Genomic DNA, 19785 nt, shown 5'->3' with positions numbered 1-19785 from the left:
AATTTCTTTGCTTTATTTAGTCTTTTCTTCATGGAATTCATGCATTCAGGATACATGCTTTCTACAATTACTGTGAAATGCTATATTGCAAAATAGAAAAGTTATAACGGCAGTATAATAAAAATAAAGTTTATTATTATTATTATTATTATTATTATTATTATTATTATTATTATTGTGCATTTACATTTCTGTCACTGGATTACTGATTTCTGATTTTCTCAGTAAATCCATTCCGTTGCTAACAGGCTGATGGGATGAATAGAACTGTGAAGAAGTGGCTCCTGTGACAGAGTTTTAACAGACGTACGCCCCGTGCCAGAAGCTACGCCGAGGGTGGCACACACTGTGACCTTACACGTCGACAGCTGAGTGCCTGGGGCAGAGTGAGCGATTAGCTGGGTACAGCGAGATGAGTGAGTGCTCGAACGTTCAAGGCTAATGCCGCGCTACTGCCTGTGGGCCTTCGCATCCAAAGAGAAAGCTGCTTCAGTGACACATGCTGGACACTTATCGAGATAACCAACCGACCCACAGATGTCACTGTGACTCTGAGAGATTAGACAAGGCTGACAGCAACAAGAGCGCTAGTTTGTAGTCGCAGCCAGAATTCAGCACCCATGATCAGAGGGCCTTGTCCATTATAGTTCCTGTTGAAAAGAAATGACGTGTAGTTCAGGGAAATAACCATTTTTGAAGTCAGTCGTCAAATTCTGCACAATTGAACTGACGACGGATCAGGTTTAAATTAATGAGAAAGTTAGTTTGGTTCACATATCCCATCTGTCCCATCTGCGTTGATCTAAAGATCAGGTATTTTGCTGAAGTATGGGATATATTGCAGACCTCAGTAATCGGAGTCAGGAGCCGGCTCTCGTTTGTGAGCGTTGGTCAGTGCAATACTGCTAGCTGCAGTTCCCATGCCGTGCCGCCAACGCTAAATGTCAAGAACTTTTAACTTGGATTGTAAGTTTATGTTAAGCGCTTCAGCAGACTAATGTTCCGCGTAAGGAGCAACACCAGACCAGACCGACAAATTAAAGTGCAAACCCCAAAGGCAGCACTCCCACTGAGACACCACTGAGAGCGAGAGGGAATCCTGATCGATAACCATCAAAATAATACTATCACTTTAGCGATTAAATTACGCAGCGGTAAGGAAATGTAGCGGTTAAGCTAACGGCTCTCATAGACTGGCAAACCAGCCACAGTTGCGCTCTCATTACTGTAAATGGCTCACTCCCATCAGAGCTGAGTCAGCTTGACATGGGGCACTGAGTACCAGAATTGAGCTAAATTTATGTATTTTTTCTCACTTTAATATATCCAAGTAACTTTTGTTACTCACAGTTGTTGAGAAAGCACCAAAGAAGTTTACTTAAAATATCGGTCCCTTCAAAGTCATTCAAAGTCACACACACACACACACACGCACACACACACACAGATAACACACACAAGAAAACACAAGTCATGAGACCCAAGGCCCTTGACTTTTCAAAATCACTGATTCTCTTAAGAACCAAACCAAACATCACTGTGAAATTTCACAACAACACATATAAATATAGGGCCTCCAGGATATATAACTGTATTGAAATAAGGCATGTCAAATATAACATCCATATCATATATTACTACAATAAAAGTTTGCAGCCCTTGGTGTAAAGATGACATATGGATGTAACCCATGTTTTAGTACGTAATTTTACCTCTAAAAATGTATTCATATACAGACAGCCACCAATCAGGATGACTTGAGGAATATGAGAAGTGAAACACAGCATGTATAAACAAGGAAGTATAATACCACCCATAACTTACAGGCTGTAACAGACCCAGAACTATCTTATCCATTTAAAACACAATTCTATTAAGTTTAACAACACCAGTATGTATTGGAATTACTAGACAACTATGAGTGCAACCAAAATAGCAATCAGGTCAACACTGAGGCTTGGTCCAGATGGCATATTAAAGAAGTCAAAAATGAGACAAACACAAGTGTAAATGATATTTAAATCCTCACTGCTGAATGTTCAATATGCGGGTTGCTACGTCGCTCCAGCTCACCAGCTGTCTTCCAGCCTTTTCCACAGAGGGAATTCCACCAGTCTTACAGCACACCGACAGGTCACAGAGACCTCATTCCTATGGCCCACAGTCCCCTACCTTTCGCCCTGCTCATGCATAACTGAGGAAAGTGTGTTCTCTCCGTCTGTCAGCAGCTGGGAACGAGGGAGGGAGGGAAGGAGCGAGGGATGGGCAATGCCACTCAACCTTGGAGGAACATGCCACTTGACAGCTGTATGGGAGGTGTGTGCCCTGCACTCCACTTTCATGGATTAACCTCATAAGGTATCTTGAGTCACATGGCCTCACAGTGTTAGGCCATCTTCAAAACTATTGTAAGATGGCCTAACACTGTAAGGGTGTGCTGATGTCAACAACTCTCATTAAATCTATCATTAAAATATATTATTATGGGTTTGTATTTTATCATGTGATTCATGGGGTTTAGAAAGGTACTAAATCTGCAGCTCGTCTGGTCTTCAACCTCCCCAGACACTCCCACGTCACTCCCCTGCTCACTACCCTCCACTGGCTGCCTGTTATAGCTCGCATCAAATTTAAAACATTGGTCCTAGCATACCAGGCAGTCAAGGGATCAGCCCCAGCATACCTCCACAAGATCTTCAAACCCTACGTGCCAGCCAGACCCCTCCGTTCTGCTACCTCAGGACGCCTGGCACGTCCCCCTCTTTGCACCTGCGCTTCTCAAACACATCTCCTGTCTGTTCTGGCCCCACGATGGTGGAATGACCTCCCCGTGGAGACACTGAGACACTGACCCACTTCAAGCGACGACTGAAGACTCACCTCTACAGGCTGCACCTCTCCCCATCCCTCCCTACCTCCCTGTAATCTCTTAATTGACTGTAAGCTTAGGGTTGTAACTAGGTAGCTGTTTCGTAGGTGACTTAGTTAATGCACCTGTCTTAACTACTGCTTGTATTTTTGCATAGACTGTGTTGTTGCTGTTCTTGTTTGTGTTAGTGTTCATCAGTATAACCTTCAGGGTCCAAGTTGAACTATGCGGTTGTTCCCTGCACTTGGAACGGTACTTCTCTCTAGGGTTTTCGACATACTTGTTCCTCATTATGGTTATACACTTTGTTGTACGTCGCTCTGGAAAAGAGCGTCTGCCAAATGCCTGTAATGTAATGTAAATCTTTCCTCTGACTCTGATGAGACTGTATCTACTGCGCCGCTGGCTGGCTGCTCTGAAACGGCAGAGTTCACTTGTGGGACGGGGCGACGGGTCTGCAGAGACCACTTTATTATTGAGTCAGATTATGTGGAGGAGGGGGTCTTAGATGAACGCAGCCGATTTGTTCTTCAACCACAAACAGACTGAAGCCAGACACTGTGGTTAGGAGGGCGAAGCTACTAAGACCTATGCCTAGAAAAGACAAGTTGGTTTGCTGGTACTGCAGCTAGCTACCTAGCATGAGGAACCGATACAGCCAGTTAGGCAGAAAATACTTAAATTAGTATGGTAATATTCATTTGAGCATCCTGGGGCAATGCAAAAGGACCCTCCTTGGGTTCTCTGTGTTGTTTTTTCCTCACGACTTGTCATTGAGCTCACTGAAAGTCAGCAGTCTAACAACAGGAATAGCTTCAGTAGCCGACACAAACCAAATGATGTAGTGACATCACGCCTAAGCTTGTTCCAAGATGGATGCACCCTAGTTCTTATAGCTGAAAACCAGCTATTTATTTTTATAGCAAATATGGGTCAATTTCAGATTTGAATGCAGGGGCATATCTTATCTTATCTTATCTAAGGTAAAAAGCAAATAGCCATAATACTGAGTGCTTCACATCCTAATTTTTTTTAACACTTAAACTATAAACTAATTATGCTGATGAGAAAATGAACACATTTCAACAATTTAGTTAATGTTAGCATAATTCGGCCTGTGTTGACTAAATAATTTCAAGCAGACAAACAGGAAATGCCGAATCAGATCACGGTAGAAATAGATTTAGAACGGTTTCTTTACAAACAAATGGTCAATTTTTTCAATCACTTACTCAGATTCAACATTATATTGTCCGGTCAGGACCACAAACCGGACCTGAAAAAATTTTCTGAAACCCGGACATCCCAGCAGGGGACAGCCAGGCTACTGGCAACCCTACTTCCCTACTGCGGACCAGGACAGGGACTGACTCTATGCATAAGGAGTATCCTGGAAAACAGAGAGCAGTTGACATCTTCTGCTTTGACAAGAATGCATGACCCTCATAACTCTGTCCTTCAGAAGAGTCAGACACAGCCATGGGTGACTTGCTGCAGCTGCAACCCATGTTCCGGTTCCCCCATTTACACAGTTATTATTCACACACTGAACTGACAGACCATGCAAGATGGTCATCAAGGGTAAAGCTAAAACTCCATCTGCTTACACATCTGCTCTGATTGGTCAGCAACAGCAATCTACTGATGTAGTCTGGATGAACAGCAATCCATTGGTCTAGTCCAACTGATCTACAATCCACACAGTCATCCTGGCTGATCAATCAGCTTTGTTAACAATGTATTAATGACCTGAATGAAACCTTGTTGATCAGTCTGCCCACCACTGTTTCTTAATTTTGAATACCGTAAACATACTCAGGTATATCGCTCAGTAATATAAAAACAAAGCATGTTTTTGCAGTCTGTTTTGAAAATCAGTGTAAACCACATCAACTCCGATAACATGAACATTTCATAAATGTTTTAGCCTCTACTGACTGGCCTTAATAAAGATCATGATGAGTCAGAGCAGACAGAAATTCTAGCTTTATACTCACAATCATTACATTTTCTTAAAATACCCTGAAGATCCCCACTTGGGGAAAATAAAGTTATTCTAGCTCATTCGATTACATTTTGTAAAAGCACAGAGGCAGCATTTCTGACTGAGGAACTCTTTAATATCATAAGCGTGTAGATGCCCGTGGAGGCTAAATGACCTTTACATCATCATCGTGTCCTGGATGTTTGAAGGAACACTCATGGCCAGATGTCACTGATCATCAACTCTGGATATGGATACAGGCTACACTATATCAATACAAACAGAACAAAATCCACTGCCAGAATATAAAATTATGACTTGAAAAACAAAATTATTCTCATGGTTTTCAGGTTCAATTGAAATAACACAAAATGCCGAAATGCTTTGTTTGTTGTCTGTCACCTATTCTTCATTTTTGATGTCATCTTAGTATTAATGTATTTTTAATATATTTCTGTGCTTAAAGGTGAATAGGACATCCATTGTAAAGAACCATGGAATTCTTGTCATGAATTCTCTGACTAAACACCAGAGGGTGCTCATTAGAGAGCTGTCTTTACAGAGAAACATTTGTTTTATGCCAAGTTTGTCGACAAGCACCACGGTACATTTGGAAAAAAAACAGCACTTCAAGAAATTGTTTCCACACAATCACAGGTTGTCCTTCATTATAATTATTATGATCATTAGTATTGCATTTCCATGCTTAGTCATGGAAGAAATACCACATATAAATCCATAAAAAGAACTTTGATTTCAATCCTGAATCAAGCTCACTGACACGATGAATCCCCATTAAAAAACTAGATTCCAAAGGGTGCTGCTCACAGTCAGTGTCAGAGCAGTACCCTGCTGGTATTGCAAGTTTGCAGGCACCTGATTGAGAGCTGCCCTTTTCCTTCAAACTAGGGATGACCCTGGAGATTGGCACCCACCCTGTCTGAAGGGTGCCCAATTTGGCAGCACCCTGTGGGGATGCCAGCCACAGACATGAATGCCACAATTAGAATACAATACCAATGCGCTACGTCGCTACACTGAAACCAGTTTTATTGTTTTATTTATGTTAGAGAACTAGTAGCTAATATCAGCTAATAATTATTTGATAGAAATACCAGCCACAGCACGAACGCTCAGTAGCATTAACAACAGAACGCCTCTCATAGTCCTGCAGTTTTTAAACAGGATCGATATAAAACGACAAAGCCTAGCGCTAGCGCTCTGAAACAATGCTAACATTAGCCTTGGTCCTACCTTGAGCCTGGACCTCTTTTTCGCAGGGAGAGAGCTCGCCCTCGCTGACGCCCAGAGACTCCATCAGCTGCTCCACGTTCATTCGCGCCGTCAGCTCTCCGTTGCGGTCCCCGATCTGAGGAAGGCGGGGCAGTCTCTGGTTGAGCACTCTTTAACCCCCACACCCCCCAAAATTGTGGATATTTTTAGCTTTGAAGCCACCGCTTGGTCACAATAACACCCGCCTAATCCCCTGTCCAATTTCAATGTCCACATCACCCTCCCCCAGAAGTAACATCCATTATACACTTACAAATGCATTACTGTACTATGAAAGACAGTAAGACTATTTTAAAATTCAATGAGGCCTTGAAGCTGCTCCCACTATTTTCCCAGCATCACTAACATACAGACGCACAATGTGTTCAGCTGTATTCTACACTTCACAATGCACTGGGGCTACGTGGAGATAGGGGCAAATGTGGCTGTAGTGGTCTGAACTTGGAGGTGGGGGGTGGGGGGAGATCAAGGGCAATCAGCGTGCATTTACAGCCAGGAAGGAGGGGGGGAAATTGAATTAGACGTGAAATCAAAGCAGCTGACTGGGGCACAACTGAGCAGTCAGCATAGCGCTTAAGAGCATATCAGGTAACGAGAGAGAGAGAGAGAGAGAGAAAGGGCACAGGGCTCTGGGAGTAAGCTGAAGCTAACAGTCACTTGCACAAAGCTACCAGATACTTGCATTTAGTGGAACAGACAACCCAGTAGCAATTTCCAGAGATGACCATGAGTACTGACCCACATCCCTTTCAAACAACGTCAACAATTTACTGCTTGCTTTCTGCTCAGGGCTTTTCAGAGTTCTCCGTACCTCTTGAGATATGTCCAGGTGTTTTCGAGCGTAGTGTAGCGCCTGCCGGTGGTTTCCCAAAGACACGTAAGCATTTCCTAAACTCCAGCAAGCACGTCCCTCTCCAATCCTGACCACACACACACAGGTACATTATTATGGTGGTGACTACTAAATATTCACAGTTAGCAGTTAGAGCTTGGCTTGGTAGTGTGGAGAAGTTTGGCTAAATCAAAAATATTAATTCTTATATAAAATGTTCTTAGGAAAAAGTGTGAAAAGTGTACACAGGTTTGAGTACGTGTGCAAGCCACTCCATGCGGTCATTTGCTTCAAACCTTGTGCTTTTGTACTTTAAACTAGGGTAAGTCATGTACATGGTTATACTGCGCATATGTTAGACTGTACTGTACTGTACGTTGATATTCCTTTTAAGGACTCTATTAAAACTAGCCACTTCACAGCTAAAAGACATAAACAGAACTGGTCACACTCTCACTCACATACACACACACACACACACACACAAACTCACATACGTACACACAGACGCATACACACATGCACGCACACACACATACACAGGCAAGGATATCACGCACACACACACACATACACACGCATACACAGGCACAGATATCACACACACACTCACACAAATACACAGGCACAGATATCACACATACTCTCACACACATACACAGGCATGGATATCACGCACACACACACACACATACACACGAATACACGGGCACAGATATCACACACACACTCACACACACTCACACACATACACAGGCATGGATATCACACACACGTGCGCGCACACACACAGCAGGGGGCAACGGCAGCGCACGTGGAAGCATACCTGTCAGTCAGCTCCTGGGCTATGAGAAGATGTTTGAGGTGGTAGTCGATGGCACGGTCGTAGGCTTGCAGGAGGGTGTAGGTGTTTCCCAGGCTGTAGCAGGCCTGTGCCTCCATCACGCGGTCCTTCAGCTGCCGAGAGAGCTGCAACGTTTTCCTGAGCGACCAGAACGCAAGTCAGGACTCCCACATTTACCCATGACACAAGGAATATTCCTGTCCTTTTTGGCCCTTCTACAAACAAATTCACTTAACCATGAAAACTGTACCATAGGCTACATGACAAGCATCGCAGAACATCAGTAACACAATGTAAATATGACTACGATATCCCTGAAATTGAATGATGTTCCAGGAATAGCTCTTTCCAAATCTAATCCCAATCCAAACCCCCTTAACAATTTGAGTAGAATGTGTATTCTGATCCTGTATTAGTCACTAAATCCAAAAGTTACACAGAACCAGCACATGAAGCTTGGTCGCTTAAAAGTGAACAAATAATTCAGGCATTTGAAAATACCTGTAAAAGTTTTCTGTCCTGTATTTCATTTCTCTCAATTTTGAGAACCTTGACCCAGAGCCCTTCTCAGAGGCTTACATTGACAGTACAGTTTCACTGCACTAAATGACATTTCAGTGGATTACATTCCCTAATGGCTGGCCACGATTACGCCACTTACGCCACCATTAAGCCCGTTCATCTCGCCGCCGGTGTGACAGCCCTCTCTGAGGTCGAAGCGCCTGCTCACCTGTAATACTCGGTGGCGGTGCTGAACTGCCCCAGGAAAATCAGAGCATTGCCTAGGTTACTGTAGGCACGGCGCTCTGCCGCCTTGTCGCCGAATTCCTTGGCGATGGACAGCCGCTGCAAAGGTGGGGGGAAAAAAAGACGACGCGTGACCATGTGACCGTCGAAAACCGAGAGCAGGGCTACTGCACGGCTGTGATTAAGGGAATGCCTGTCTTAGTTACCACAGTGTTCTGTGGTATGTTCTCTTTCGCTGTAAGTCACTCTGGAAAAGAGTGTGCGCTAAATGAACGTGACATAACGCACCGTGGCTCGTACGGAGAGCCTCACCTCTCTGTGGAACTTGATGGCCTCCACAAAGTTTCCCAGCAGGTAGTGGGTGTTCCCCAGGTTGCCAAAGGCCCGACCCTGAGCCGCTCGGTCGCCCAGCTCCTTCACGAGGGACAGATTCATCCTGAGAGACGCGCCAGGGGACAGAGAGAGAGAGACGTCACAGCAGCCCACAGTCCGACCGTGAACAAATGCAAACACAATCAATGGATTGTATTTATGTTCTATTCCTAACGTCACGTAGGCGTCACTTTTTATGATGATGATTAAGATGAGGCTGATAATGATGAAAAAAAGAGTGGTTTTGGGAGGGGGGGGTATTGGGAGGGTGAATTGGATTTATATGACCTATATGAATAAAAACAATCACATAGAAAATGAAACATCAATAAAACTAAACAATAATATGTATATAAACAGTGTGATGACACCTTTCTTTTTTACATTGTCAACATCTTCATAAACCTTAGACAGGGAGAGACACAGAGGATGAGAGAGAATTACAGAGAGAAAGAGAACATGAGAATGATGGAGAGAGAGAGGCTTTGCAAGCTCCAGAAGAATTGATCCCTTTGACAAAACCAAATCAATTACTGGTACAATGAAATAAAACAAGCAAAACAATTCATGTTGCTGTGCCCTGAGCAGAGCATATCAAGTCAGAGAGGGAGGGAGCGAAGGCTGAACACACACGATAAAGACCATTTCTCCTCTTAGCATAACCTTGCAGTGTAATGAACGCTCTTACTGTAATAGCCCTCAACATTCATACGTATTTATCTCACAGTGCTGACACACTGATTTGGGAAGCATTTGTTGCTAATGCTAAAGAGTGCTAAATGACAGTCCAGGGAGAGCCCCAGTTGTAATTGCATTTTAAAAAGCTCTCAGGAGCGCCCTGCATGTGATGCCCCTCTAGCCTCCTTAATTAAGGCTAATTGGTCCCGCTCAGAGTACCGAGAGGTGATGGAGACAGACACCAGCGGGTCCTCTAGTGACTCCTTCAGACCGTGTTCTTAATGAGGTGGGGAAACAATGTGAACGCTGGCATGCTGCAGCACAACTGGGGGTCAGCTAGAGAAATGCTGTCAGACATGTCCCCTGGCAGTAAACAGGAAAAAAACACTAATTGTAATCTTTTTAAAAAGTAATCTGGAAGCCAGAGTGGAATATACCACTTTAAAATATGACAACAAACCCTAGAACACTTCAAAAGCTAAGTTGGAAGCTTCATCTTGCCAGCAAATTAACTAAAATAATTGGCATGCATGGTGTTTCATGCCACAAACGAACAGAATAAAAACATTGAAATGAGTAATTTCACCAATCGCATTATATAATGACAAGGTTCTGGAAAATATACAGAACCCTCACAGAAAGCCTGCAGTAAGTTCTACGGAAGCATAAAATTTTGCTATGAAAAAACACCTAACAAAGCAGGGTAGAATTAGGCCAATATCCACTATAAAATGGCAAACCCACATTCGGTGAAAATTATTTGAGAGCTCCTTCTGATATTACAACACGCAGCAATGCCAAAGGCTCATCCCATAGAAAAATCTCCTGGACCAGCTGGTCCTGATGCCCACTGCGCTAACACCTACTAACATGAAGCACCCTTAGTTACGTCACCTAGTGGAGCACACATACACCAAACTGCAAACAAAGTGTTATCCAGCCAACAACCTAACTAGAGAAAACACATTACAAAAAAATATTTGAACAACTGCCATAGAAGTGCCCATCTTAGAGGATGACGGTGTTGACCACTGGCCACATGAGACAGAGCACCAGTTCTTGCTAACTTGTGCAAAATATAAATAAACACAGGTTTGCTCCCAATTCCCCTCTTTGTTTTTGAAAAACTACAAATCTATCCAGAAGGGAAGGGAGCTACACAAAATTAGCAACACAATACGTATCTGCCTTCCATGGCACAAAGTACCATCTAAGAAATGAATGAGATGATCAGATGCAGGAAGAATGAATAGGTAGCCAGAAAGCCAGTTTCATGGGAATGAGAAGTTTTTCCTCCACATACTATACTGAGCCTGACACAGTAGACAGATTTTGAAATGTTGGAATATAACATGTAATTTTCAGAACAGTGCTTACAGGCCCATTCAAAACCATCTAAAGATAACTGAAAACCACACCCACTATTTCCACCAATATGAGAATGAGACCTTTTCCCTCCCTCAGAGTACAACCCACTCTGGTCTGGCCTGCCCTCCACCGCAGGATTCACACTGCCACACTGCCATCTGCTGTTCATTCTGAAACAGGAAGTGAAATCTGATCCCCAGGACAACTCCCTAAACAGGAATTCTCATCTTCTAGAAAACACTGTGCTGTCAATGACAAGACAAGAAGTCAGCTTGTCTGGGAGAAAGACAGCATACATGCACCTGTGTGTTTGTTGTGTATATGCATGCATAAAGTATGTGTGGGTGTGTCAGCATGCTATGCACTGAACAGAAGTATCTAGCATAGAGAATTTCTGGCTCATGGGGAATTCAATATTTTGCTCCAGGGAAGCATCACAGAAAATGAAGGAATGATAAGCAAAAAAGGCTGTATAAAATAAACAATACAGGTTATGAGCTGTACTCTATATGAGCTAAACTTGTTTAGTATATGATTATGATATGATTGAAATACAGTTGCTCAGGGAAAATATTTGGCTTAGCAAGTAATATTTTTTTCCCACTGAAAGACATTACAACATGATTAACAGTAATCATGTTGTAATGTCAAAAATACATTACCAGTAATTTTATTAACCATGTCTTGGCTGATTTTGAGATTTGCTTGGGAACAGTGTCTAACTGAAAGTGATAAACTCAGTGTTGAGGTCCTTGGTGGGGCATACCAGGTTTTTGGCCAAAATGTCTTAGTAATTGCTGGAGATATTGATTTGTGAATAAATTAATATTAAATATTTATTTAAGGGCCTTAAACAAGTCTGTCAGTTCTCAAACAGTTCATGTGTCCATTTTGTCCTTTGGCTCAAGATAGCTTTTGAAAGAGGTTGAATTTTGCACTGGTTAAATCATGGACAAACAAATCAGTAAAGTCTAAAATGAAAAGATCAAACGATGAAAGATGAAAGATCAAATATGGCGGCGCGCACAGACGCAGTGGCTTTGTGCTCCTCTATTTGTTATCTCATTCCTGTCTTATTTTATTCTTTGTAAATATGTGTGAAGTCCTAAATACAAATGCACCATTTGAGGTTGACGCAATTGCAATTTTGTTGTTCTTGCACAATGACAATAAAGTTCTTGAATTGAATTGAACTTGAATTGAAACACAAAGCAAATTGTAATATGCTAAACCTACATATTGCTTAAGTCAATACAAAATTATGAATCAAATTTGCATCAAGATATAGGCTGAAATGAAAACCACCACACACAAGGGTTCTCCAGGACCAGGGAAACCTGCCATAAGTTAGTAACAAATCAGTGACAAATCAGCCAATTCGGCTAATATAGCCATTGTCACACTGCACAGACTCAAGGGACCTAAAGTGACCTGACTGGCTTGTCTTCATTCCTTGAATCCCACTTCAGCCAATCATCACTCAGCAAAGATCAACGTGATTCAAAGCCAAAATCAAGGAAGTGCGATGCCTGGAAATACAGCCCAGGTGCCTAGGTGTGGGAACGCACATGCTGGAAAACCCACTTGCAGGGATCTGTGGCCACATGCTGGCCACAGTGCATGCTGGGAAACTCACTCGTAGAACTCGGTGGCCTTCTGCAGGGTGTCGATGATGTCGTGCGGGAGGTCTCCTGGGTCCTGGCTGCTGCCCCAGGCCTGCTGTTTGCCTTTGGCGTGGAACACATTACCGATGTTGTACAGAGCCCTAGCCTCTCCCACCTAAAAACAGAGAGAAAGATGATTAATTACAATAATAATAATAATTATTATTATTATTATTATTATTATTATTATTATTATAGCGTTGTGGTCATGCTCATTGCATGTCGTATATGTAGTTTTCATGTCTCTATGTATTATATTAGTTGCTTTGGCAATATGACTGTAGTTGTCCTGCCAATAAAGCAAACTGAAATTTAAATTTAAATTGTAATAAAGAGAGGGAGACAAAAGCCATTTTGTTCAATCTCCTACGACATGTTTCAATACATTTATTTGCACAGGAAGTCAGATTTAGATCAAGGTCTCTTTTACTGAGCCCTGTGTCAGTACAAGGAAAAGTACACAATTAAACATAGGCCTATTAAAAATAAATACATATGAATGCACACATACTGTATACATACATAATAAAATATACACACCTATGTCACAAAATTCCAATATTCTCTCCTCCACAGAAACGAATGCATACATGCTCTGACCCATGCGCACACACATACACACACACACACACACACACACAGGCATATAAAATCATGTGGGGCTTACAAATAACAACATAAACCTGCAGCAGGAGCCTAAAATATAGTTAAATTAAATCATAAAAAAACAATGAAACCATCAATTAATACAGATACATTTCTCTATGAGTACGTTCTGTAGTGATCTCTTGAATCACTACAGTTTCATCCTCTTTCACAGGCCACTCCAAGAGTGCAGAGCATAAAAACAAACACTGAGAAAGCAAACACTGAGGAAAAGGGACCTCAAGAACAAAGCTATCATGGGTCCATGTGCCAACACTCCAGTGCAATGAATCAAGAGTATAGGGCCATAGGTTATGGTGAAGGGCCTTATAAACAAAACCAAACCAATGCTCCATCCTTCTATTTCCCAGTGAAATCCACCCCCCATTATGATATTAGGTGTGTTCGATAGCATCCACCAATGGCAAAGCACTATTGCACGATAACAGCATTCAAAAGGTTTCAATGCAGTTGATAATGCATGCATATATGTGGTATCTCCATAATCAGGATGGGTAAAATTGTAGCCTGAACATGTATGGGAGGAAAAGCCTAAAAACAAATTTCACGTCTGAGAGGAAAATATAGTCTGTTCTGTTCTGTTACATTTCCAGAGGCAATTCAAGACAAGTACCATACTCAGAAGTACAGAAACCCCCAGGAATCAATGTTCCAACCTCAAGTCCAGCTCCTTATCTGCTACATCATAGTTGCTGCCACTGTAGCACAGTTTTTTTCTGCAATGTCATAAAATACCACCTTTATCAAATTTCCCCAATATGCTTCAGTGCAAAGCTATCAAAATTATGTACACATAGAACAAACTAATAGAGCCTGAGAAATATTTTGAAATGGTCTAATTACACGTGCACTTTTTCTGATGAACAATGAGAGAGAAAGATGATAGGCAGGCAAAAAGGAGTTTTCTCCCATATCTGGGACCAATGAGAAGAGAGAAAGGTGTGAGGGCGAGGCTCATACCTTGTCTCCTTGCTCGCGGGAGATGTCCAAGTGCCTCTGGCAGCATACCACAGCCTCGTCAAAACGTCCCAGGACCTTCAGAGTGTTCCCCAAATTCCCACTGGCTTTTCCCTCTCCAATCCTGTCTCCTATCGTCCTGGAAACAGCCATCCCTGTGCTCATTTGTTAATGCCCACTGGATTAAATGTCTAGCACTCAGGCTATGAAATCTTTACTGACAAATCTGTCTTCATCTTCTACATCATAGATATGCGATTCTGTATATTTCCTACAATTATTTTCTCCCTTAAAGTGATATTAGTTTACACTGTATGTCACAGCCTAAAACACATCATAACAGAACAAGTTATGGTATGTTGGATAATAATGATTTACAGTTATTACAACAAAACAGAGCTGGATAATTATTACCTCATAGTGATCTTAGCCAGAGAGGTGTTTCTCATAATCACTTCTCTGGAATAGAAGAGCTGGAATATAGCCAGCCTAAACCCAGAACCAAGCAATTTCATTTTGACTATTCCAGTTGGAAGCCTGAAGGTTAAGCCCCACCCACCTGGCAAGGGTGAGGTCATGGCGGTGGTACTCCAGGGCCTTGGCGTACTCCTTCAGGTAGAAGTAGGCATTTCCCAGCTGACTGTAGATGGCGCTGAGGGTTTTGAGGTCCTCCGTGCCGACCTCCACAGCGGCCTCGAAGAAGGCGGCCCCGCCCTTGAAGTCCCGGGCCTTGCAGAGCCGCTCGCCCTCAAGCGCCAGCTCCAGGCACGAGGCCTCCATCCTGCGGGAGACAATACGTTTCACAGTGTCTTTATTACATCATCCTTTAAATTTTTTTTTTTCTTCCCATTTCAAAATTTATAATTGTTCATCTGTGGTCCACTGGGCTGCCCCCACCTGTACACAAGAGGTACTGCAGTTGAGGTGGTTGCACTCTACCCAGGCTCTCGCCTGTGAGTCAGTTATTATGTTAAACCCGACAGTCCACGTAGTGCAACAGGGTACAACCAGCACCAGTTGGAGGAGATGTGTATCTCTCACTGATAAAAGTGGCAGTGTAGCACAGTGGTTAGGGTTCTTTATGCATAACTGAGAGGTTTCAGGTTTCATTCACGAGGCACTACTATACACTTGAGCAAGGGCATTAATCTGAATTTCTTCAGAAAAATACAGCTGTATAATTAGATTGCATGTTGAAAAAACATGAAGCGGTGCAAGTTGCTCTAAACAGCTTTGGAGGAAGTGAGTATTTGCTTCCCCAAGTCAGACAGCGAAATAGCTGTCAATTCTCACAGCCTCATTTACATGCCTACACTCATAAAACAAGTCAGCAGCCCTTCGATGCCCCAACCATGTCCTTGAAGAGAAAATAGAGGAGAAAGTGATGGTCCCAGAGAATACATCCCCTGAACAATACCTGCCGCTAGTTTGCCTGATATTCTCCCACATCATCTCCACCCCCTGCCTTCCAGCAGTGAACCCCAGATTCAATAATCTCCTTAAACCAAACCCCTACTCCCACACACTGACTGCCCCCTTCCTTTCCTGTTTGGTGACATCGTCCCTTCGCCCGGCCGACAAAGACAGAGACCCACTGCACTTCCTGCTCCGCGTCCTTAAAGAGAAAGTAAACACAGGCACGCAATGCGCGTGACTCTCGCCAACTTGGTCCGCTCGTAGAAAAATACTGACATGAGCCAGAACAGACCGCTGCATCTCCTGTTAACTTTTTCCAGGGCTGTGTTTTCATTCGCGACCACAGAAATACCGGAATTTTCATAAATAGTTTCCACTGATACAGTAACATTTTTAGCAATCCAGCCCTGGTCAACGCTCCGAGAATGGCTTTTGACAGTGAAGTAATGCTTTCCCTGCTCTGTCAGAGGGACCAGAGAGGGTAAGAACATTCCATCATTACAGAGAGAGGGCAGCTCTGTGGTATTTACCGATTCATTACTGTTTGTGTTTAAATCTATTGCTGTACACACACTTTGGTTAAATTTACAAATGTGTTTTTCTGCCAGTTAGGCATGTGGAATTTGAATTTTAGAAGAGACATTACAACAACTCCACCAGACTGTGGCCTCCTGTCTCCAGCAGGTCCTTGGTAACCATGGCAACCGTGCTACAGACATTAGGTGGGAAGTTCCATATTATATGTCAATTCAGACAATGATACGGTTTTTCTTCTTCAGTATGTCAAATGCAACTTCTATACTGTACAGCTGTCCAAAAAATATATTTTTAGCTAAATTCCAAAGGAGATAACGTCTCGTCACCTTACATTTCCTGTCGTTAAACACTCTGCAGTGGGAACAGATTTAATGACAAAATTAATGTCAATCCAGGAACCTTTTTACCCAGGGGATTCTACCCAAACTGATTACAGCGGAGACAGCTAAAGAATTTTCCAAAATGAACTTTGAACAAGCATCCAGGAGAGCTGAAGAAGGAATCTCCCATTTTCTTTATGTCAAAACACACATCAAAGCTACAAATCATCCATGCTTTTCTTCTGGAAAACATTTTACCCGTCCCCATAAGGTACATAAATCTAGGAGTAACCAACCGAGTATAACAGCCAGAGCCAAAATCAGTCACTCTATCACAAATTAAGGAATCTGTCAGTCTGTTGGTCATTCAGTCAGCTAGCCAGCTAGGCAATCGACCAACTACCCATTATAGTAATCAATCAGTAAACCAATCAATGAAAATTCAGTAATTATAGTGAAGTTTCAGAATTGCATAATTACATAGCACTGGACAGAGTAAATCTTCCAGGATGGGATCGATTATTCAAAACCCCAGAGACAAATGGGGAGAAAATTGTTAATATGTTTAAAAAAAAAAATCCTTGATTGCAGGAAAATACCCATAATGCATGAGGACTGAGTGGATCCTGCCCAGTGGACCTCAGTATGGCTTTGACATCTAGTACCTCTTCTTCTGCTTGGTACGAGTCCTCTGCACATAGGCCTCCAACTCCATGTGCAGAGGCCCCAGGAGAGGGTGGGGCCTGGGGCCATCGTGTGCCAGTCTACACACAGCCTTCTGGGCCCCGCTGAGAGGTCGTGGCTCAGTTTTGGATGTCACTTCTGACATGATGCCCACAGAGATGAAAAGGCTGCCAAAGGAGTATAGATGGTGGCCCAAATAATGTCTCGCTGATTTTGGATTTCTGGATTCAGGTCCACACCACCATTTCCAAGGGTGCCGCGCGTTTGTAGTTTCTGCCGCCACTAAATATTTGGTGACGTGCAATGTGTATATCTTGAGCAGAGCATATATTTCCAGTCGTCTAATTAATTCCAGAAAGAAAAAAAAGTTAAATTCAAGGTAAAAGTGATCACTTATTTTCAGTTTGCCAGAAACGTTGCCATCTGTCAGTGATTTAGACAAGCTGGTAAAAATTCCTTTGTCCAGTATGGAATGCTACAAAAGATTAAAAAGAACAAAGGTCTCCAGCAGGTAACTCAAAAACACTTGAAAAAGATCCAACTTCTAATACTGAAGGAAGCGTGCAATTTAAACCCTTTTTCTTCAGATGTTAAAATGGAGAAAGCCTCCCACTCCTCTTCGGAGCAAAAGTGAGAGTGCTCGTCAGTGCCTTTCTCCTGTTGCTCAGGAGAGAGAGAGAGACCGTGCCCCTGCAGGGCTAACGGCGGTACCCGGTGCAATCCGCTTTAAATCCGCGGCATGCTGCGCTCAGCAAAGGACAGGGGCTGCATTGGACCGTCCCGATAATCCGCCAACCTGCTGAGCCCCATTAAAATCCCACCGTGCTCCCAGCCCTACCAACGCACCTGCAGGGCAGGCCACACGGCTGCCCAAATTATGCGACACAATAAATATTTTTTTTTATCTGGAACTCTGGGTTAAAGAAACTAAAACACAAATTTGACTGATCTGCTGTTGGACCGTAATGACAAACTATATCCTTGCAGAGTAGCTTTTCTGTGTCAGGCATACAAAGCAGAGACAGATTCTGACCATGTGCAGGTTTAGTGACACACTCAAAATTCAATAAGGCTGGCACAAAAATGCATGGCCACCAGAAATATATACTTTCCAGAATTAGATTCCATTATAAACCATTTAAATTTCCTATTATATGAAAACCCATAGTCCTGTCAGGAGAAAATCTAACAGCCCTAGCAGCAGCACAATATACTTCAGCCTGTCATAAGCTGTGACAACCTCAGTTCTACATTTATACACACATATTGTTCGTTAAAACATTTGTGTTGATTTACTATTATTATTGTTTTTGCAGAGGACTGCAACCGCATCCAATCTTGATGGGCCTGATGCTATATGTCGAGCTAAGCCTATTTTAGCATCCACACCTTGGCTTGGGGTGGGATTAGGTAGGCTGTTGTTTTCTCGTGAGCCAGACATGATAAAATTTACCCATCAATCACTGAAAATTTGGAGCTATGTGCTGCCAAATGTAATTCATGACTGTCTTCACCGGAGAAGCTCACATTTAGTATCATGAGAAATGCTGGTCTGGAGGAGGACTACTGGAGCCATCAATGGTGAATGCAGAACTCTTCTTCCACAGCTGCTATTAAAATGGAATGTGTGACTCAAAATCATTGATCTCAAACTCAAATCCTAGAAGGTCGCTGTGTCTGCTGGCTTTTTGAGGTGCTCATTTGTCATTTATTGGCTAAAGAGTCTGCGCACCTTGTTTCCAAGGCCTACATTGCCAACTGATTGAGCAGAATTCACAAAAACCAGCAGATGTTTGGCCCTCCAGGACTGGAGTTTGAGACCCCTGGTCTAATGTTTTTCTGCGACAGCCACAGAGCTTGGGCTCAATTCCAAGGCAAACCCCAAAATCTGGACACAGAAATCAATTAATGATCTTTTTTTTTTTTTTACTTCTACTCAGTCTGCAAAACTATTCTCTCACTTTCAAACAGAATTTATTTGACCTTATAACCACACAATACTTTTTAAATATACTGCCAATACAATTAAATCACAGGATGACTCAAAGACTAATTATTTTTAAAGCTAGGAACAAGAGAAACATGTCTCAAAAATTGATGTCTTTTATTTTTGCCTACAAATGATCTACAGTCTTTTTAAAGATTTTTTTTCTTTTTTTTTAAAGATGGTAGTTAACTATCTATAACTACAATTCCTTTCTTCAGGTTTCTGCTGTGTGGCATGTGACAGTTGTAGAAGAACAAATTGGTATGCTGGGTCAACACCCCTGGAGCCTTCCATCCTCCTCAATTATGCAGAACTTCCTCCATGAATATTTGAGGTCGGGCAGTTAGGTTAGACCAGGGAAAATCAAACGCTGCATTTACAGGCCTCATATTTTATTGATGAGGGACATGACAGCGATACAGAGAACTGCTGTGTTTAAAAGTCACAACCAGGTCGAGGATGACAGATGTGCACTGGGATCCTTCTCACATTTTGAGGAGACAGAATGTAATATCTTATACAGATATAGATGCTTATAATAGATAAGTACTTTTCTTGAGCACAGCC

At 42.6% G+C, this 19785-nt stretch overlaps 1 protein-coding gene across 1 annotated transcript in view; it reads right to left on the bottom strand.

Annotated features, from left to right (window-relative positions):
* The window catches only part of LOC118206476 (G-protein-signaling modulator 1-like), a 42546-nt gene that overhangs the window by 15688 nt on the left and 7073 nt on the right, over positions 1 to 19785 (bottom strand). Inside the window, exons 2-9 of the mRNA XM_035379249.1 lie at positions 14834 to 15055; positions 14278 to 14413; positions 12624 to 12766; positions 8882 to 9005; positions 8553 to 8668; positions 7805 to 7960; positions 6958 to 7066; positions 6108 to 6222 (exon numbers count right to left, since the gene is read on the bottom strand). Coding sequence (XP_035235140.1) covers positions 6108 to 6222; positions 6958 to 7066; positions 7805 to 7960; positions 8553 to 8668; positions 8882 to 9005; positions 12624 to 12766; positions 14278 to 14413; positions 14834 to 15055 — 1121 coding nt within the window. The remainder of the gene's footprint in view (positions 1 to 6107; positions 6223 to 6957; positions 7067 to 7804; positions 7961 to 8552; positions 8669 to 8881; positions 9006 to 12623; positions 12767 to 14277; positions 14414 to 14833; positions 15056 to 19785) is intronic.

This window comes from Anguilla anguilla, chromosome 10 (assembly GCF_013347855.1).
Source record: "Anguilla anguilla isolate fAngAng1 chromosome 10, fAngAng1.pri, whole genome shotgun sequence".
Taxonomy (NCBI): domain Eukaryota; kingdom Metazoa; phylum Chordata; class Actinopteri; order Anguilliformes; family Anguillidae; genus Anguilla; species Anguilla anguilla.
Note: the sequence above shows the minus strand (reverse complement) of the source record. Positions and strands in the feature narration are given on the sequence as shown.